This window comes from Echinops telfairi, unplaced genomic scaffold, assembly GCF_000313985.2.
Source record: "Echinops telfairi isolate 266 unplaced genomic scaffold, ASM31398v2 ScPeMD7_7473;HRSCAF=8511, whole genome shotgun sequence".
Lineage (NCBI taxonomy): Eukaryota > Metazoa > Chordata > Mammalia > Afrosoricida > Tenrecidae > Echinops > Echinops telfairi.
The window spans coordinates 6,570,625-6,592,783 of NW_022111377.1; the positions used below are offsets into that span (position 1 = coordinate 6,570,625).

Genomic DNA, 22,159 nt, shown 5'->3' on the forward strand with positions numbered 1-22,159 from the left:
TGTGTGGAGGCACCCCATAATTTTCACGCGGACCTGCTATGCTTTTTTCTAAGGGTGGCTTCACCCTTGATAGAGTTTTTGACCATCTGAAGTCTCATATGTCTTTCTGCTGCTGATTTCCTGCTGGCTCTTTCCTAATTCTCTACTGCATCCCTGCGTATCTTTCCCCCTCTGTAGTGCGTGTGAGCTTTATCTTGGGCTTCTGGACTGGAAACAGCTATGGTCTGAGTATGTCTTTGACCCCAGTACCCACTATGGTTTCTGGTATGTATCATAATGCTTCCACTCCAAATCAAATCTATTTCTGTTGTGTCAATTCTGCCTCATAGCAACCCTGTCCAGTGGTTCTGAGCCTGTAAATCTGTACAGAAGCAGACAATTCCGTCTTTCTCTTGCAGAGCAGTGAGTGGGTTTAAACTGCTGGCCTTGCGATTCCCTTAGGAATTTAAACCCAAGGCCCAACCTATACCACCACCAGGACCCCCAATACTAACACAACGAAATGATATCTACACACACATTGCTGTTCACTGTTAATTTAAAACACTGCTTCAGAATTTGCTAAGGGAATTATAGCTCAAGACAACCTTTCTGGAGGAATGAATTTGAAAAACAAGCACACAAACAAAAGAGCTGCTGTATTCACATTCTGTTTTGGTGAGTGCTCTGGTGCAGATGTCAAGGTGTAGGTCCCTAAACCCCTTGGTATTGCAGTATTATTTCTCTTTTATTTGTCCCTTCTCCATAACAAGTACTCAGTTATTAAAAGGTGATCAGTTTAAATGTCTGCAAATGATAATTGCATTATAGGACACCTGGAAAGTGTGTGTGTGTGTGTGTGTGTGAGAGAGAGAGAGAGAGAGAGAGAGAGAGAGAGAGAATGATTTGCTGCCATCACGTTGATTCAGAATCACCAACCTTGTAGGACAGAGTAGATTAGATCTTTTGGGTTTTCTTGGCCTTAGATCTTGAGGGGGTTAGACAGCCTCATCTTTCTTTTTTAGAGCAATTGGTGGGTTCGACCACTGACCTTGTGATTAATAGCTTAATGCATAGCCCACTGTGCCACCCAAAAAGTAAACCAGTATTAATGAGCCAATTCCAACTCGTAGGGACACTATAGAACAGAGTAGAATCTACTTTCATCGTGCGGTTTCTGCCTCATTAGCAACCCTGAGTAGTGTTGCTGAGGCCCGAACTGTCTACTGGAGCACATAGCCCCATCTTTCTCTTGCAGGGCAGCTGGTGGGTTTTTAACAACTGACCTTGTGGTTTGCAGCATTGGGCCACCAGGGGTCCTTAATTGAATGGGTAAGAGGGACTCAGTGAGCCTGCAAAGGGGAACGATTCAGTATTAGAAAAGACATAAAAGGTATACATAATCTGTTGAGACTGAAGGCTAGAAAGGAATGTTGGGTCAAAGTGCAACCACCTGAGGCCACTGAGACAGCAAGCATCCAGGACAATATTGGACAAAGTATGGAATAAGGGCCCTTGTTGAATATCCCCACCTTTATTCCTCATGACCACCTGTTATCTTACATTAGCAGAACTCAGGATGTGCTACAAACAGTTGTGACGTTAGGGTGGACATCTAACCGATTATGACACAGCTACTACTTGCCCTTCTAGTGTTCATTCTCCCTAGTGTCATTACCAACAGAAACCCTGTATTCTTGGCAGTGGCCATATGCCCAACTTGGAAGTCACACGTTTTCCAGTTTCCCTTGCAGCTATTGGTATAAAATGAAAGCAAAAGTCATTGTATAAGCCTTCTTTCTGGGAAAGCTTTGTAAGGGAGCGGACCATTGTCAGAGGTTTATTCCCCTTTCCTTGCCCCTTCTTTATTTATCCCTTAGATATTTTGTGTAGTGACTGGAGTGGCAGCAGCCCTCACGGACTATGAAGCAGCCCTGATGATGGGAACCACGACTTAAATAGTAGAACAGAAAGGAGCCTGGGTTCTACATAACTGTAGAACAGCCTTCCCAGCCCCACATGCCTACCCCTGACCTTTATTTACAGGAGAAAACAACAACAACATGTGTATCATGGTTAAGTCGTTAAAAAGCGGGGAGAAGGAAATGAATTCGTGTTTATAAAATAATCACTGTAGGTGTGGATAAAATGAAATAAAAAATATGTACCATGCTAATACTCCCATGGTTTATATTTTGAGGTGCAGAATTCGTTGGCTTTTCTTACCAGCAAGTCAGAGTCCCAAAGACTTTTGGGAAGCCCATTTGCTTCAAGCCCACATTACACTATATGACTAGCCAGGGTGGGTATATACACTGATGATTTATTTTCCCCCTGCCGGAATCCTGTCTCTTCTCATTAAATCACTGTCCTTGCTTTTGCATTTGTTACATGTGATGGAGTTATGTTCTGTAAACATCTAAGAAATGAACACACACACAGACACAAAATAAACACATGCAGCCTTACAGGGGAGGCCAGCAAAAGTGCTGGCAGAGCTCTGAAATAGTCCAATTAAGGCTTGCCTTGTGAACAACCCCTTTTCCACCCTCTGTGCTGGAGGTTTGCCTTCATCGGTGAAAGTGAACTTGGAGGCCTTGGAAAGGTGGGAGAGGAGACCTGGTGACGTAGTGGTTACGTGTTGGGCTGCTGATCACCCGGTTAGCAAGTACAAAACCACCAGTTTCTCTTTTGGGGGTAAAGATGAGGCTTTCTGTTGCCCTAAGCAGTTGCCTTCTCAGAAAACCCACAGGGGCAGTTCGACCTTGTCCTCTAGAGTCAACGTGATGGCAGTTGAGTTAAAGACAGAGGGGACATTTGTACTATAATCCCATCCAGTTTGTGATTGCTGTTTGTATTCCCAGGGCGCAGTTTACACAGTGATCTTGAACAGTGGTTGAATGCTCAACGGCTCACAGGAAAGATTTGGCTCGAACCCACCATCCACTCTGCAGGAGGGAGAGTGCTATCCTGTGTCTGTAAAGATAATCACACTTACGGCGCAGAAGTCCCTTCTGACCCGGGAGGCCTTTAGCACAGAGTAGAGCTGCTCCTTACATGTTTCCGAGGCTGTAATCATTACAGGGCCAGAGGCTTCATCGGTCCTCTGCAGTGCTGCTGGTGCGTTTGAACCACTGACCTTGAAAACAGCAGCCCATCCCGCCCTGGGAAACCCTATGGAGCATTTATGCCCTGTTGGGTTGCAAAGAGTTGGACTTGAAGTCTGTGGGCTTGGTTTCCTTTTTGTCTTCCTGCTTCAAGTATGGTTGTATTCCTGTGTTCCATATCTGTTTCTTCTCGCATAGTGATCACGTGCTGTGGGCCTCACTTTTGAGGACACCATAATAGTCCTTCAGGCAGGTGTTCTCCCTGAATGGCTTCTGGCCATCTCACTTCCTTCTCTTTTCTTTTCGGGTTGACTTGTTTGCTCTGAGGGCAGCTTGGTAGAAAGCTGCTGTTGTCTGCTCCATGAACAACAGATTGAAATGCTGTCCGGTCCTGCGCCATTCTCATCATCACCGACATGTTCGCATCTCTTGCTGCCGTTTCTGCGCCAGTCCAATTCACAGGGGCTCTCCCTCCCTCGGTATTTCTCCAGACACGATGTCCTCCTCCAGCTGTTGATCCCTCCGGATGATGGACCCAAAGCAAGTGAGCTGGGCCAGGCTCAGGTGTGCTGCTTGAGGTTTTCAGTGGTTCACTATGGAAAGTAGACGGCCAAGTTTTTCTGTATTGTCTCGCCAAGCTCTGCTGAAACAGAGCTGTCGAGGTGACTCTGCTAGTGTTTGCGTCACAGCATCATGGCAATGTTCAACTCACTGATGGGTTGCGGCCAAGTGTCTTTCTTACTCCCCGTCTTGATGCTGCATTTGCATCACCCCTCCAAGTTCAGGGTCTGGTAATTTCCCGATGGCTGTTCTGGAGGTGAGCCGTGAAGAAGACAGTTTGTGGAGAGTCACTTTGGTTAGACAGAGTGGGAAATGCCCATCATGCCAGGCACTGGTGGCTTTTCCAAGGGCTTCTTTCTGCCTTCTTCCTCTTTCTGTGCTCTTATCTTCTTGTTTCTTCTGAAGTCGATGACTGCTCACGTCTCTTAAGTTCTCACCGGAGTTCTTGGTGACCATCACACGTCCTTTCCTCATGGGCACAGTCTGTGTTTCACCCTGTGCTTCTTTCCATGAGCAGTCTCTTTGGTGTACGCTGGTTGGTTGATGGATGTTTGACTAGGTGGCCGCATATGTTTACCAGCAAGTAGTTTGTAGGCATATTGCTGCAGTGACTTGCTTCTTAGATGCCAGTGGCAAGCGAGATAAATGGGTGGGGACACTGAACGTGAGGTGTGGGCAGTGAACCAGCGAGTTCCCTTGGCAGGTGTTCCCTCACTCTCCCAGGCAGCTGTGTGTGACCTCTGGGGGGAAATCTGCAGAGGCATGGCTGCCCAGACCAGGTGTAGGTACCCATGCTCCTTCATGACGCTTTGGGTACTAGCATTTGGTGTTAGATAATGTTTAACCTTGTCCTTGTGTTGTGAATGGATGCGTTTCTGTGGAAAAGGTGGTCGCTACCCACAAATTCCCGTGCCTTGTGTATAGCATTCCTATGAAGTGGAATCGACTTGATGGCAAGAGTGTGGTTTTAGTTTTGAGTGTCTTAATGGAAATTGTGTAGGAGTGCTCTCAGAAGAGGTCATTCTGCCACATCTGCGCATGGATTCTGGTAGCACACCAATGCCGTGGGGTAAAATTAACCGGCTTCAGGGTTGAAATGCTGATTGTCAGCGTTGGCCAAGTCAGATCATTTTAAAACCTCTTTATCCACTAGACAGATTCCTTGAATAGGTGCTGTTTTTAATGACGCATTCACAAGCTAACCTCACCAAAGGATTCAATGGTGATAGATTGGGGATAACATTCCTTTTTAAAATTATTTTAAAAAACCCAAACAAGTCCCCAATAAACAAGTGGCCATCTAGCTGAGAAGTAACAAATCCATGTGGAAGAAGCACACTGGCTTGTGTGATCATGAGATGTTGATGGGATCAGGTATCAGGCATCGAAGACCCAGAACAAAAAATCATATCACTGTGAATGAGGGGGAGTGAGGAGTGGAGACCCAAAGCCCATCTGTAGACAATTGGACATCCCTTTTTAGGACAGTCACAAGGAACAGACGAGCTGATGAAGCATACAACTTTCCTCTACTTCTTTAATGTTTTCACACACTATCATGATCTTACAAATCTGGCTAGACATGTACATGGTTACAGATGTGCATGGTTACAGAAGAGCTGGAAACACAGGGAACACAGGGCAGATAAACCCCTCAGGAACAATAATGAGAATAGTGATACCAAGAAGGTAAGGGGAAAATTTGGGGAATATGGGGAAACTGATCACAATAATCTACATATAACCCCCTCCCAAGGGGCTGGAAAACAGAAAAGTGGATGAAGGGAAACATCAGTCAGTGTAAGAAATAATAGGTTTTATAAATTATCAAGGGTTCATGAGGGAGGGAGGGAAAAAATGAGCTGATATCAAGGGATAAGTAGAAAGAAAATGTTGGCAACATAATGTACAAATGTGCTTGACACAATGGATGTATGTATGGATTGTGATAAGAGCTGTATGAGCCCCCCAATAAAATGATTAATGAACAAATCCCTTAGTAATTTGTGTCACATGTAAACTATACATGTGAACCAGTCAATGTTATGTTGCATGTTCAAGGGAGCTCCCAAAAGTTTGTACAAAAACGAAAAGACCATGGGACTTTTTACAAAATTTTTGAAGCCTCCTCATATATATTAACTGCAATAAAAAAAGTTCATCTTTATCCTAGATTCAAGTAATTCCTTTACATGCCTTAGTTTCTGATACCGTCTTACACTCTGAGATAGAAGAGGGCCGAGCCATTCAAGACTGTGTTAAGCCCTGCTTTGCGCAACAGCGAGTGTGCACACGTGCTTGTCGTGGATGAGTTATCAGTGCTGGCCTTTCCCCATCCTGGCTGTGTTTTCTAAGCTGCCAAACAGCACATTGAACCCAGTGCCTTAGTTTGAGCCATATAGCTTTCACATTTTGGGCCAGCATCGTTGATCCCGAATTTTGTTCCAGAGCCCACACACCTGTCTTAGTTTTTGTTTTTAATTTATTGTTGCAAAAAAAAAAACACAACAAAAGACACGCGAATTAAGCGATTTCTATATGTGCCGTTTAGTCTGTATGTGTCTTCCAAGTTGGGTCCCCCTTCACCTCCTCCCCGCTCACTCCATCTCTATTGCAGCATGCAGCAGGACTTCATTTCTGAGAATCCTTGCATTGTAAGGATGTACCATGTTTTGTTTACCCAGTTGTCTGATGATGGGCATTTAAGTTGTTTTCCCCTGTTGGCTGTTGGGAGTAGCGCTGCAATGAACCCCAAACCCACTGCTTTCCAGGTGATTCTGATTCCCAGTGACCTGGTACAGGGTTTCTGAAACTAAATCTGTATAGGAGCGAATACCATATATACTCGTGTACAAGCCGAGTTTTTCAGCATATGTTTAATGCAGTTTGCAGTTTTGAGCAAATACTGTATATACTCGTGTATAAGCCAAGTTTTTCAGCACATCTTTCATACAGTTTTTGTGGTAAAATTAGATGCCTCGGCTGTTATTCGAGTTGGCTTATACTCAAGTATATACGGTAGCCACATCTTTCTCTTGAAACAGCTAGTGAGTTTGAACCAAGGACTTTGTGGGCAGCAGGTCGATGACTAGCCCACAACACCACTAGGGTGAAACGAACATTGATGTGCAGGTCTCTGAGTCTTGGCTTTAAAATATTTGGGGTATCTACCAGGAAGTGGAATTGCTGGGTGATAGGTCTTCCTATTTATAGATTTTGGAGGCACCGCCACCCTGTTTTCCGTTAGGACTGTACCATTTGTGTTCCCATCAGCAATGGGGAAGGATTCCAGTTGCTCCATATCTGTGCCTTCATTTGTTACTTATTTGTCTTAGGCATCCTATTGGGGCCTTTTAACATTGTTGTGTCAGAAAATATAATAAGCCCACATGCTAAGTAAGTCTTTATCTTTTATTCTTTCAACACATGCTCTCTTAGTTGCTTACAGTTGTCCTGTATATTTGATTTTCATTTTATTTGTCTGTGTATCTACTTAGATTTGTAGTGGCGGGATGATTAGATTGATGTTTAATGAGCCAGTTCAGGGATCGTCTCCATTTCTATTCTAAAAGAGCTAGCTTCTTTCTTTTTATTCTGATTGAAAAATAGCTTTATCTCCTCCCCACAGTGCTTGCCATGGCATTTTATATATAACAGGCGATAATAAATAGGCACTGGATTAAATTACTTTGTTGTGTGCCTGGTGCATTTCTAGTGGTTTCTTGGCTACTTCTGGCAGCAGTAGTTGTCAGCGTTCTCCCAACCATTATATACACGATCTTTTCTGCACCATCAATTTTGACAAAAGCTCAAAATATTATTCAAGAAAGTAAATCAAATAGCCTTAATGGTGTGTGTGTGTGTGTGTGTGTGTGGTGCGTTTTAAGAAGAGTGTATTTGGGTACCCAAATGCTCTATTTGTAGACATAGCTGCACTATTATTTGCTTCATCCTTTCTTTGACCATTTTGCTAACTTAACACTTCATCTGTGCAAGCTAAAAGAGAACGTGGAAAATCATGTTCACCACGTGATGGGTCTTACTCCTCACAGCTGAGTGGCCACTGTGTGGCAATGACCGCTTGGGAGTCACTCTGGGCCCTGGCATTAAGGCATTGGACTCGGGGTTTCTGAGACCTGGCTAACTGTAAATTCACCCTTTGCAATTCTAGAAGTCTTTCACCCTTTTTAATCTGTAAAATGCACACGGTTTGCAGATGTTGGTACTTGTAACTGTTTTCAGGGGATGGGGGGTGGGTGGAGAGGCGGGTAGGAAATAACCTGTAACATGCCAGAATGTCTTTCTGAGGAGCAGGCCACTGTGTGGCACGGTGCTTGGGAATATTGGAATATTGACGTTGGTAAGGGTTTGCTCCTTTGCAGCATTGAGTATGAGGAGGAAACCTTTTGCATGGCCTTGCCTGCTGTTAGCCTTGGTAGACTTGGAATTGAGAGAAAATATGTCCCTTTTAGAAGATGATTTTATTGTGTGAGCTTTACTTTTTTATTCTTTATTACTGGTTTTTGCGATTGTAAACATTACATCACACCGGAAATGTTATGATGACGTGTCTGCAACTCTGGTAGGTTTGCTTTATTTTTGGAGAGCGTAAAAACTAATGTAATTAATGTGCCCTGTTTCCCCCCTCCTATAGGTCTTTCCTTATGCAGGATGAATTAAGAGGAACAGCTGCTAACTAATTAGGAATGGAGAGCAGTTTGCCAGTTTCCAACATGCAAGACCCTTCCTCTTCACCCTTGGGAAAACCTCACAACTCAGCCAATGGTAATGGAGATCTGGATTCAGGTAGGACTATGTTCTCTAGTGCCGCCTGGCTTCCTGATGGATAGACTAAAATCTTTAAAATGCTCAGGGAACCACAGGGCATCATTTTGATCTTCACATACCGCCTGCACCTAGAATTTGCTGTCATATTTATAAGCACGTAGCAGCTTGAAAGTTATGCAAGGTTTGGTTCAAAATTGCTATTTCCTCTAGTAGTGGGAGCAGGCTAGGTTATACTGAGATGTTGGATGGCTTGAGAATCTCAATGGCTTATCACAGTACACACACCCTGCTAGATCAAAGGGGTGTTCCGGTCCACAGAGCAATCTGCATTTCAGTGCTGCCATCTCAACATCTCAACCAGGAGGCCCAGGGCTTTTCAGGCAGGGGCAAAGCAGAGGCACTGGGTAGGAGACTAACAAGTCAGTGTTCTAGCTCAGTGGGAGATGCTCCTTCCACCCATGGGGAGGCAAGCAGTGTAATTCTCATCCAGGTACCGGGGAGCAGAGAACAGGGCCTGCTGGACCTCAGATGCCACTCTACCCCCAAACCCCTCTCTCGATCCTGGAGCCCGACTTCCGCAAATGCCTCTCAGGATCCTAGAGCCCGTCTTTCATGCAAAGTACATGCTAGTAAAGAAGTTTAGATTATGTGTGTGCATTTGTGGTGGTAAAGTGTTTCTTTGGTCCTGCAGGAAATAAAAAAATAAGCCTTTGAATGAATTTCATTTTTAACAAATGTATTTATAAGTGGATCTATTTCTAAATATTACACGAAGGGTTATTTTAAAAGGATTTGAGGAAACAAACTTATTTATATAGCGGACAATTCAATAAGGACTTAGCTGTCTAGATTATAAATATTTCAGGTATGACAAAGCCATGTTAAAAAAAAGTAAACATTAACTACGTTGGGGATTTGACTGCTTTTCCAATGAGACAGGTTAGCAGGCTGGTTGTCTCACCTTTGTCTCAAAGAATTTAGAAAGTTTGTCCTCTCATTTGGGTGAGACCAGTCAATGGTAAAGTTACAGATAGCTTGAGATGGCCAGCTTTATTATATTATGTTTCTTAAAGTTTTATCTGGAGCCCTTTCTTTACCTGGAAAGAACCTGGAAACCCTGAAAGAAGTGATTGCCCAGTGTGTTGAAAGGTGTTGGGATTTCTTTCCTAGCCAGCTCAGGCCGCCTGCACAGAAAGCAGGAGGGAGCAGACAAGAAGCCAAAGCTGCTTCCCTTTGGACATGGGAGTATGTATATTCCTTTCTGACAGCAGTTAGTGCCTTGGCTGAAGGGTTTAACGTAGTCATTCTATTGGTATTTAACTATAAGTGAAAACCCAACCAACCAAACGCAGCCATCAAGTGGATTCTGGTTCACTGTGACCTTACCGGACAGATAGAACTAACTGCCTCTTTGGATTCCAAGGCTGGGAGTCTCTTGGGGAGCCAACAGCCTCATCTTCAAAGTGGCTGGTGAGTTTGAAGTGCTGACCTTGTGCTTAGCAGTTCATCACATAAACCACTACACCACCAGGGCACCCTTTAACTACAAAATAAGCCTTTTACAAAAAGTGTTTCTCGGGCTTGCTTGACTGAAGTTGCTTTTCCACTTTCGGAGTCTGAACTTCCAATGTATTTTTGTAGCCGGTCGCCCCCACAAATCTGCCGCCGTCTTCTGCATCCTTTCCAGTGTTGTGGTTTCTAAAATTGTTTATTTAAAATTCAACCATTTACTGGCTTTCAATTTTCTTGCAGTTGCAATATATCTCTCAAACTTAAGTAGCTTCTGAAACTCATTAATGATAATCTGCCATTAATGTCAGGAAAATAATTGTACTGACTTTTCCTTGAAAATGATCCTATCTCTTGTGTGGGGAAATAGTAGAGCTTGATTTGTTATATCATTGGCTGGGATATGCCATGGTGAAAGCCCATCTGAGGTTTATTAGTTCTTTGCTCTGTGTAGGGAACAACCTAAATCATGGGAAGACGTTGCGATCTTTACTAGAAATACTACGTCTAAGTAGCTCTGAATTACCTTAACATTTTAAAAAAGAGATTTGCCCTGGGCTTACTATTCCTTGTCTTTCTTTCCGCTATTGCAAATCCTTCCTTCTATCCTTGGGGTTGCCTTATGTGCTTGTGCTGGGAGTGGACTTTTAGATGGACCACCAAGTTGCTGCTTATTTCACTTCATAGCACAAGGTAAGGAAACACTTGCCTGGTCCTGCATCATCCTTGACACATTGTTGCAACCATTGGGTCAATCCATTTCCTTGATGGTTTTCTTTTTTGCTGACTCTTCCAAGATTGATACCCTTTTCTAGGGCCTGGTCTCTCCCAATAACACGTCTGTAGTTCTTGGGACAGAATCTGACCCTCCTCACTTCTAAGGAGCATTTTGGCTGTACTTCTTCCAAGACAGATTCTCTTGTTCTTCTGGCAGCCCACTGTACTTCAGTATTCTTTTTCAACAGCCTAATTCAAATGCACCAATTCTTTGTTCTCCCTGTTCACGCTCCAGCTTTCACGTGGATATGAGGTGATGGAAAAGACCATGGCTTAGGCCAAGCCCTCTCCTAGTTCTCCATTTGACACCCTTGCTCTTCATAGTCCCTTACGTCACCTTGTCTTCTGAATCCAGCTTGAGTCTCCGGCAGCTCCCTGTTGATGTACCACTGCAACCCTTGTTGGATTATCTTTAGCAAAATTTTACTTACACGTGCCATTGATAATATCGTTTGATAATTTCTGAATTCTGTTGGGGCACCTTTCTTTGGAATGGGCACAAATAGGGATCTCTTCCCAGCCAGTTGGCCAGGTAGCTATTTTCCAAATTTCTTGGTATAGACGAGTGAGTACGTCTAGTGCTTCTTCAGCTTGTTGGAACATTTCAGTTGGTATTCCATCAGTTCCTGGAGCCTTGCCTTTCACTGATGCCTTTGCTGCAGCCTCTACTTCTTCCTTCAGGATCATTGATTGCTTACAGTCTACTTCCTGAAATGGTTTAATGTCAACTAGTTCTTTGTGGTACAGTGACCATGTAATCCTTCCATTTTCTTTTGATGCTTTCTGCATCTTTCATTATTTTGCCCATAGAATCCTTCAATGTGGCAATTTGAGGCATGGCTTTTGTATTCAGTTTTTTCAACTTGACATATGCTGACTGTGTTTTCCCTTTCGGGCTTTCTAACTCCTGGTCTGTGCACATTTCATTAGAGTACTGTGTCTTATTGAGCTGCCCTTTGAACTTTTCTGGTCAGCTCTTTGAGTTCATTTTTTCTACCATTTGCTTTAGCTGCTGTACATTTAAGAGAAAGTTTCAGTTTCTTTTGACAGTCACTTTGATTTTCTTCTTTCTTGTCTTTTGAACGACCTTTTTCGTTTTTTATGACTGATGCTCTTGATGCCATCCCAGAGCTTATCCGGTCTTCTGTCATTAGTGTTTGGTGAGTCATGTCTGTTCTTGAGATGTTCTTGTATTTCAAGATAGGTAGGATAGCCTCAAAATCCTATTTCAGATTTCATGACTTGTTTTAATTTCATTTAACTTCAACCTGAACTCACATGTGAGCAAGTGACGATCTGTTACACAGTGGGCCTCCTTGTGGCTGCTAATATTGCGCTCCTCTATAGTCGCTTCCTGCAGTCAGTTTGCTTCTTGTCTGTTCCACCTGACAAGGTTCACGTGTACACTTTGTTGTTTTAAAGGTGTTTGCAATGAAGAAGTCGTAGGTCTTGCAAAAATTGATCATGTGATCTCCAGCATCATTTCTATCATTGAGGCCTTGTTTTCCAACCTCTGTCCCTTCCTTTCTGAATCCAACTTTAGAATTCCTGTCACTAGTAATTGTCGGTGCATGTTGAATTTCTTCATCACTACCTTTAGTGGTTGCTGCATAATTCTGAAAAACAGTTGTATCAGCAAGATTTCCTTGAAGGCATACAGTTATTATCCTATCCTATTTACTTTAAGATAGATCTTGGGGGGGAAAAAAAAAGATCAACCTTGAAGTGCTCTTTCCCTCCATTTTTTAAATAGTTATTGGTACATAAACCACATATCTCACAATTCAATATTTTAATCATATCAAGAAGAGTTGTATAGTGATTATCACAATTTTAGAACATTTCCTTCTTTCTTGTACTCATTGTTGACAATGAGTGGAAAGCCAGTCCTCCTGAATTGTCACTTCTGGCATACCATATGATTGTCTGGTTCAGCATACCTGATACCCAGTCCTTTTCAGCTCACTAATACCTCGGATAGGGGTCTAGGGCCTGCATTTCATTTTTGACCATTTCCAGTTTTCCTAGATTCAGACATTGCAGCCTGTCCCGCTCATGTTGGGTCGAGCCCCATCGGTGAATGGAAGCTCTACTCCATTCACACCCTGATCGATTCTACTTCCATGAGCATCTTTTCCTACCTTGTCTTCGGAGTGCCTTCCAATCTGAGCAGCTCATCTCTCTCTGACAGTGTTACGCTGTTATTCATAAGGTTTTCAGTGGCTAATCCTTCAAAAGTGGACAGCCTAGTCCTTCTGGGTAGACAGACTCCTTTAAGGAAGACTTAGATTACAGGACGGTCAAAACATCGTGAAGAACTGAGGCTGGCTTTATTTACAAATGACAATCTAATAGCCTTTACCCCATTAGTAATTTAAGTATAGTTCTTTAAGTAGTTCACTTTGATTTTGTTGTAAGGTAATTCACTCTGAGAGGAGCCCTGTCACAAACAATGACGTGCTTGGCTGATGATAGAAAGATGGGCAGTTCCTTGGGAGCAAGACGTGGCAACCTGCTCTCATAAAGATCACCCCCATGGAAACCCTGTGGGGTCCTTCCTCATCACTACCTTTAGTGGTTGCTGCATAATTCTGAAAAACAGGTCTATCAGTCCTTCTGCACTGTCACCAGGAGCTGATATGAGTTGAAGGGGACTCGGTGGCACCCAACAACAATAGTAACAGTTCACTTTGAACCTGTGAATATATAAAGTAATTTCACTTCTGGAATCCATGGGGGCTGTTTGGTGCTGGGGCAACTGTAACATATTGAAAGCTGTGTAGTGTCTTAGGGCTGAGGGTTTTCAGATGAGATTCCCATATCATATGTACAAACTGAACCACACTTACTGCTACCATTGAGTCAGTTCTGACGCATAGTGACCCTAAAGGACAGAGTAGAACTTCCCCTGTGGGTTTCTGAGACTAACTCTTTACAGAGGTAAACAGGATTTCAAACTGTTGATCTTGTATGTAACCGCTATGCCACCAGGGCTCCTCCTTCAGAGTGTTTCAGCTGGTCCTAAATTGGCTTGCATATGAGGAGCAACAGGTATATATATTATCTGTGGTTCTAATTCTGCAGCAGGCCGTCTTTTGCATGCACTTCATCTCTCCCCAACCCCAAGGCAACAGCCACTATTATTCTGCCCATTTTCTGGATGAGAAACCTGCTCCTCTAGGCAGGTGTAGTCACTTGGTCAATGTCTTGGGACCAAGATTTAATCTCAGACATCCTGGATGTGGAACATGAACTCTGGAAAACACTTGGCTGGACTGCCTCTTCCGTGGAAGGAGAAATTACCAGGACACCCATCAGACACAAGTGTTAGTGCACACATGTGCCTGCGGCAATCCACATTCACGTTTTATGGGCCTGTTAGCACACAGGTACAACTCAGGTTCATTCGCTCTCCCATCATTTCTTGTCCCCCAGTGTGTTTCCGGCGACATTACTGCATCTTCCTAGCAACCTCCCCAGTGACCGCAGCTCTTTGGCAAATTTTTGCTCCCAAAGAATGGAAAATCTTACTGATCGCTCCAAACAACACCACCTCCAAAAAAGAAGATCAAAACAACAACAAAAACAACACACACACACACACACACACACACACACCCCGCAAAAACAAACAAAACCAAAACAAACCACTGTGGATGCTTAGGGACTGGGTGTGTTTTTCTTGAATTGTTTTGTTCCCTCCACCCCACCCCTGGCTACTCTGATTAAAGATGAGCCCTCTGAAATGTAAACTTCGACTTGAAACAATGGACAGTGAATCTCACGAGCAGCTTTCTTACCCTCTTTTTTCCCAGGAAAGCTTGAATAAGAGTTGGGATCAATAACTGACACCCAAGTCTAGTAAATGAAATAGGCACAACACAGAATTACTCCTCCTCCCCTGAGCACTCCATACGTGACTGGAATGAGCATGGGGTGATGAGGGAGCCTAGGAATGGAGGCCTCTCCAGCCGACCAGATTGACAGCGTTATCACAGGGAGCACAAAGAAGGAAAACAACAAACCCAAATGTGATTTCTGGAGTTCTCGGCTTCTCCAATTGCGTGATAAAAGCAAGCAAAACAATATGCTGACATAGTGATAAATAGATTTCTTGACATTATTTTTACAGGCCTGCTAAATGTAATTTCCTGATGAAGTCTATAGATAAAGTGCTGTTGCAAATTTAGGCTGGGCAAGCTTCCGAGTAAAAAGAATTACTATACTGAAATACTGGGCTGGATTATTGTTTAAGTTGTTGTGTGTGCGTTTAAGATGTTGCCAATTAGAGTTCTGCGGGCCCTTTTATTTAAGAAGAAAAGGAGTCAATATTCTTGAAAAAATCAGATCCTTTATTCTCCAGGCTGGGAACTAAGTCAGGGTGCCCCTATGATTTTCCATGTTTTCGATCTCTCTTTGCAATCGCTGTTGCCTCCCTTAGCTAAGCGATTTTTGCCCTCCCATCCCTCCATTCCTCCTCATCTAGTAAAAACATGTGATCACGTGGGTGGCTAGGATAGCCATAAAAACAAAACAAAAAATAATGAATTCACTGCCATCAAGTCAATTCTGACTCATAACATTCCTATAGGGCAGGATCGAATGGCCCGGTGAGTTTCCTGAGACTGGACCGCTTTATGGGAGTCGAAAGCCTTCTCTTTCTCCAGGAGCAGCTGGTGGTTCTGAACTGCTGACCTTGTGGTTAGCAGCCAAACATTTATATGGAGACACCACTGCCTAATCCTTTCCTGGTCTCTTCTTCCCATCCATCGCACTGAAAGAGAGTATTTTCTTGGGTGGTGGTGGTGGTGGTGGAACAGTCCTGCACTTGTGGAGGCAGTTGTGGGATCTGCAGGTGGCCCCACGTCCTACTTGGGTTGTTCATACTGCTATTTCTGTTTAACACACCGATGAATGAACTACTTTCTACAGCCTGTGTTAGCATGGGTTGACCATCAGTAGTTGAAATAACCAAGATTTGTCTTCTTACTTCTCTTTCCACATTCGTGAAAATACCAAGCACATAAGATGCCCAGTCAGGCTTTGCTCATCCTGAATCTATCAGTTCATAACTTGTTAACTGGTTCGTAAATGGTCCCAGGTGTCAGCATTCAGTCTTGCAAAGTGAACCTTGTTTCAAATTGTAGAATTGTCTGAACAAGATTCCTATAGACATACTGTGTTAGTCTGGATAGACTAGAGAAACAAACCCACAGAAACTCATGTATATAAGAGAGAGTTTTATATAACAGGCAAGTGTACATAAGAAAGCATCCCAACCCAGTCCAGTCCAACGTTAGCCCATATGTCCGACACCGATCTACAAAGTCCACCTCACTCACAAAACACACCCAATAAGGCCAAATGCAAGAGGAAAGTTGAATCAGTGAGCATGTAGGTATCTCAGTGCTGGCAGGGGTCTCCACGCGACTGCTCCAGCACCCAGGGCTGCATCAGGATTAGACCATGTGACTTCTTCTCAGGGATATCTCCCAGGAAGTGAGCCTTGACAGCTGAGGCAAAGAACTAGCTAAGGCAGCCACACCCTGGTCTGACCATCAGAGAACAAGAGACCAGAGAACCAGAAAGGCGAGGCTTACCGAGCCATTTATCTCTCCGCCCTTCAGTTAATCCCACGTGTGTTTATCGGCCAGGATGGCACATAAACCTTAACTATTACACATACCTGGGCCATATTGCTGCTTTGGTTCTAGACCCCCTCAATAAAGCTAATAGTGCAATAAAGCAGGTCACATGGATGTTTTGGTTTACCAGTACATATAAAAGTTATGTTTCTATTATACTATAGTCCTTTAAGCGTGCAATAGTATTATGAAAAAAGTTTGACATACTATGAGAATTTCTAAAATGTGGCCCAGAGACACCAAGTGAGCACATGTTGTTGGAAAAACTGCACCAGTGGGTGGGGTCAGGGTGGGGTCCCACAAACTTTCCATTTTTCCAAAGCAAAAAAATCCCCCAAACCAAAAAGTCCAAAGCTCTGCAAGAGGCTTTAAGGTGAAACAAAATGACGTATGCCTGCTCTTGAACTTTTTAGTACGCCATTCTCTTTCTGTATATTATGAAATAGTCTGGTCACATCAATATCTTTTCTGTTTTCTAGAGCTGGGTTGCCATTAATGAACATGCCTGGGTTTTTTTTTTTAAGTGGTGGGGGTTTCTTAGTAGCTTTTCATAGCCTGTTTTCAGTACATCATTGGGGACTGCCTCCTAATAGTTCATTTACCGAGGAGAAGAATTGTCAGAGTTTTCTTGATAAAACATTTATGGGTTTAAGAGGGTTATGAATCAGCTGTAAATATTTGCTCTGGGTTTATGAGACATCTACTCATAAACATTTTGCATGTTTATGTATTGCTCATTGAAATGTCTTTTGAGAGCCAGCTGCTTAGGGCACATACAACTGAGGAAATGTTATGCATGTTACAGACTTTAAAAGGCTCTATTGTGAGTAGCCTTACATTTTGTATATGGTTTTAGTGTTGGAAGCGCACAAAGCTGCTAGTCAAAGCACTGTTTTAAAAAGGGGGGAAAAATCAAGTTTTTATTTTTTCACAAATTCCATTCTAGGTCTGCCTGTTGGGGGTACTTGTGAAGGTGTTTTCTTTAGACCAGCAGAGAGCAACCTTGCGTTCTCATCTGCTGCGTGGTTAGCTTGAATAAGCACGTGTTGGCGTGCCAAAGCATCTTACAGCTCATTTTGTTGGGAAAAAGGGAGCCTTAGTGGGCTACTCATTGGACTGCTAGCCAGAAGGTCAGCAGTTCGAGCCTACCAGCCTATCCAAGTGGGAAAGATGAGGCTGTCTGCCCCTTTACAGATTTATAGACTTGGACACACCATGGAGCTGTTTACTTTGTCCTCTTGGGTCCCTGTGAATGAGACTGCACATGACAGCAGTGGGGTTTGGTTTTTTGTTTTTGTTTTTTTTTTAAATATTGGGAAAAGAGGGAGGAAATGAGTTTGGAATGACTTAAAAATTATGGAAATAACTTTTTTGTGAAAATGCTCATAAGTAGGTGAAAGTTATGTCAGGAATAAAGAGCTGCAAGACAAGGTCTCAGGATTGAGGTTCTTATTTTAGGCCTTGTCTGGCCCTCCCCCCTGCTTTGCAGTGATAAGAGGTTCATCAAGGCCTGCCCCAGAGTACTGGCCACAGTTGATAATGTCCTGACTGCTCAGCTGGTGTTTCCATGAGTCCACTGTGAGGGACCTAACCAGTAAAACTCAGCAGGAGGGACCGGTCAGACACCACCCTTTGTTCCCTTGGGGGCTATTATTGTTAGTTTCCAGCAAGTGGGTTCTGACACAGAGCAACCTTTTGCATAACAAAGTGAAACACTGCAAGGCCCATCCTCACCATTGATCCTATGTTTCAGGCCACTGTAGCAGCCACAGTGTCCGTCCATGTGCTGTGCTGTTTGGGGGGGATTGCCAGGGAGTAGAGCTGCTGGGGGCCCCTCAGAGATGTTTGCCAGTACTGAGTTTACTTTGCTTCGTTGTCTTCTTCTTGTTGTTGGCTGTTGTTGAGTTGGCCCCGGGGCCAACTCATGGGGACCCGATGCGCTGCAGATGAAAACTCTTCCATCAGGCCTTTCTTCTTCGGAGCTGCTGGATGGGTTTGAACTGCCAGCCTTTTGAGAGGAGCCCCCAAACGCAAACTCCCTGTGCCACCCAGGCTCCCCATTCATCATGTCTTGTCCCTCTCTGCCATCGAGTAGATGCTGACTCACAGCGACCCTGTATGACAGGGTAGAACTGCTCTGGGAGTTTCCGAGATTGTGACTGCTTACAGGAGTAGAAAGCCTCATCTTTCTACCTTGGAGTAGAAAGTGGATTCAAACTTCGGACCTTGTGGCTGTAATCGCCATGCCACCAGGCCTCTTCACCATGCTTTAGCTGCTCTGATTTCCTTCTCGGAGCATGCTTCTGTATGGAAGGCATCATTCCTGGGTGAAGCACAATGCTAGGAGTACCCAGGAAGGTTTTTTTTTTTTAAAACCTTAGGTGCCCTTTTGATTCGAAATCATGTTATCGGAGTAACATTGGAGTAATATTGGAGGCATTTATAAGTAATCCAGAAGTAAATGGTGACATTTATGGTGAAAATTATGGAAACTGCCTTCCAACTTATCATCTGACCTTATACAAGTTATCCTCTTCCATCAATTTCTGGAACTCTACAGAGCATTGCCAGGGAATTACTTTTCCCTGCCACAGTTTTAAAATCGCTGGTAGAAAAAGGTTGTGTTGTTCGCTGTAGAATAAGCATCGAGCTTCAAACTCCAAGGTGAGCGATTCAAATCCACCAGCCTCTGCAGGAGTAAAGTGAGGCTGTCTCCTCCTATAAAGATTTATAGCCTCAGAAACTCTCTACTGTGGTGATTCTCAACCTGTGGGTTGAGACCCCTTTGGGGTCCAATGACCCTTTCACAGGAGTTGCCCGATTCGTAACAGTAGCAAAATGACAGTTATGAAGTAATAACGAAAATAATTTTATGGTTTGGGGGTGGGTCACCACAACATGAGGAACCATATGAAAGGGTCGTGGCATTAGGAAGGTTGAGAACCACTGCTCTACTGGGTGGCTGTCAGTCAGAATTCACTCGATGGCAGTCTGTTTGGATTTTGTCTCCAAGCACAGGCTTTGTTTTTAGGCCCTCCTGTTACTGATTCTACGTCTCCATTCATAGCCACCGTCTGTCAGTTTGTTGTAGTGTGGAGGCTTGTGTCATGCTGGAAGCTGTGCCACCAGTATTTCAGATAGCAGCTCTCAGAGGGTCACTTAGGGTGGACAGGTTTCAGTGGCTCTTTCAAACAAAGACCAGGAAGAAAGGCCTATTGATCTACTTTCAGAAATAAAGCCAATGGTCGATGGATCGCAACTGACTATGGTCTGGTAGAGTACTGCAAGAGGAGCCTCTCAGGCATTCAGGATACACAGTGGCCACAACTGGGGGCTTTAGCACAGCAGTGACTGTGAAGATGGCACCGTTGAATTCTGCTGTACACGGAGTCCACAGATTTGCAGCAGCTAAGACAACATCTTTAATGTATTGAAAATAGCACTTACTATTATTTGTGGCCAGTGAGATAAACAATTATTTGTTGAGGTGGGCTGCTAATGGCATGGTCAGCAGTTCAAACCCACCAGCTACACAAGCATTCCTGCTCTGCTAAAGATCTACAGCCTTGGAAACCCCAGAGAGTAGTCCCACTCTGTCCTCCAGGGTCGCTGTTCAAAACCGACTTGATGGCATGAGTTTGGGTTTTGTAGTGGGTTAATGAGTGAGCTGCTAAAGGCAAGCCCAGTGGTCAATCTGACCCACTGATCTTTGGAAGAAAGGTGAGGCTTCTCTGCTCCCATAATGATGTACAGCCTCAGACACTCCAGGGAGCAGTTTTAATTTTACTTTACCCCCTACAGGTCGCTAGGAGTTGGTGGTTTTTGTTTGCTTGCTTGTTTTTCCCTTGACAGCCATTAATGTAGCTACAAGAGAAGAGGATCTAAACTTTGAGGCTCTTACTTGTTTGCTGCTTTGGACAGCCCTTCCTACTGCACCCCCTTCTGTAGGATAGCCCTGCAAATACGGTGAAGTAATTGTTTCCGCTTGAAACAATGACAGAGCATTTAGGTTTTCTAGCCTTTAAAATACATTATCTGGTTCTTTTCAATTATGCAAATTATGTCTTGTGTAAAGCCTTCACGGTTTTGGGAAATGCCTGACTTCCTTTAGAGACAGGGTTTGCAGGTCTGTGCAGAATTTAAAAGGCTTGCAGTGTGGTCGGGAAGGACTTTAGGGCTTCCAGAGCCTTCGTAGGTATTTATTTGGTGGCCGGGTCCTTGTTTCTTGTGATTGGAGCAGCACATGTCCCTCTGGTTTCTGCTGAGAGTTCTACCCTGGCAGAAGGCAAGGGGGCAAGCCCAGGACCCTGCGGGCACCAGGGGTCTGTGACATGAGCAGCTCCTGTGTTTCTGTTGCGAACTTGCCCTGTGTGGCCTTACCTCCTTGCAGAGCGCCTCTGCGCCCCAAGTTTCCTTAAAATGACATTGGAATCCAGTGCTGTGTGAAGTCCCCCATAGCGGCCGCCATCCATTTTATCATCCTTGGCTCCCAGGAAATGGCTCCATGGAGAGTGAGGAGCCAGAGGACAAATAGCGCTGGGCTTCACAAAGTTTGTGGGGAAAAGGCTGTGATCGTTTAACTCCGTTGTGTCCAGGGAGTGTTTGAAGCCCCTCGTCTATCACAGAGCTTGCTCGCTTCCCAGAGGCTTCCTTCACCATGATGTTGAACCACCTCACAGGCATTACTTTAAAGTGAGGGGTTTATTTTAAAGTAAGACCCTAAAGTATTCAGCAACTGCATTTGGAAACCAGTATCGTTCAGTCACCTGAGAGCACCTTGATTTTGCCCTTTGTTCCCCTGGGGTAGTGGAGGGAGAATGTTCGCAGTAGTCCTTTCATAGCCAGCACACTGAAGCTCTGCAAAGAATTCAATCAAATCCTGCTGCACCGAGGAATGGATCCCTCTCTTCCATTCGGGATTTACCGTCTGCGTAAAGGAGCCGTGGAGCTTCACTGGGGAAGGCTTCAGCTGCTAACCAGAAGGTGTCGGGGGTTTGAACCCACCAGCTTGTGGTGGTCTTTCTGTAAAGGCTGGAAACGCTGGGAGGCTGCACTGCTCTGTCCCATCGTCTTCCTGAGAGTTGGAGTAGATCCGTCTCTTGTGGCCTTGGGTTTGATTCTTACTTAAGAATGCCAGTATCTTTCTATTCCTCACTAGAATATATATCTATAATTTTATTGGGGGCTCTTACAGCTCTTATAATATTCCATACATCAATTGTGTCAAGCATATTTGTACATATGTTGGTGTGTTAGTCTGGGATAACTAAAGAAACAAATCAATAGACCCTCATGTGTATAGGAAAGAGGTTTATATACAAGAGCAGTTGAATATTGAGAAAACATCCCAGCCCAGTCCAGATCAAGTCCGTAAGTCCAATATTAGCCCATATGTCCGATACCAATATATAAAGTCCTCTTTAGACTCACGAAACACATGCAATTATGCTGACTGCAGGAAGATCATAGGCCAGTGGGTGGGAAGTCTTGTAGATCCAGTGGCACTGTAAGCATCTCAGCACTGGCAGGGGTCTCCACGTGGCTTTTCCAGGTCTAGGGGTCTGGCTGTATCAGAGTAGGTCCATGTGGCTTCTCCTCAGGGATGTTTTGCAGGGAGTCAGCCTTGTCAGTAGAGAGTCCCCAAGGAAGTGACCTGAGAGAGAGTGTGTCTCCCAACTCCAAGGAGGAAATACAGGATTTTCCAGAATTCTTAGGAGAAGGCCATGCCCACACAGAGGCCTCATTGGTTATGATCCGATTGACAGACTAGACTCCACCCCTTCACTCTTAATC

At 44.1% G+C, this 22,159-nt stretch overlaps 1 protein-coding gene across 1 annotated transcript in view; it reads left to right on the forward strand.

Moving 5' to 3' along the window:
* The window catches only part of SFMBT2 (Scm like with four mbt domains 2), a 277,081-nt gene that overhangs the window by 30,894 nt on the left and 224,028 nt on the right, over window positions 1-22,159 (forward strand). Inside the window, exon 2 of the mRNA XM_004712625.2 lies at window positions 8,302-8,453. Within this exon, the coding sequence (XP_004712682.1) occupies window positions 8,354-8,453 (100 nt within the window). The 5' untranslated portion in view covers window positions 8,302-8,353. The remainder of the gene's footprint in view (window positions 1-8,301; window positions 8,454-22,159) is intronic.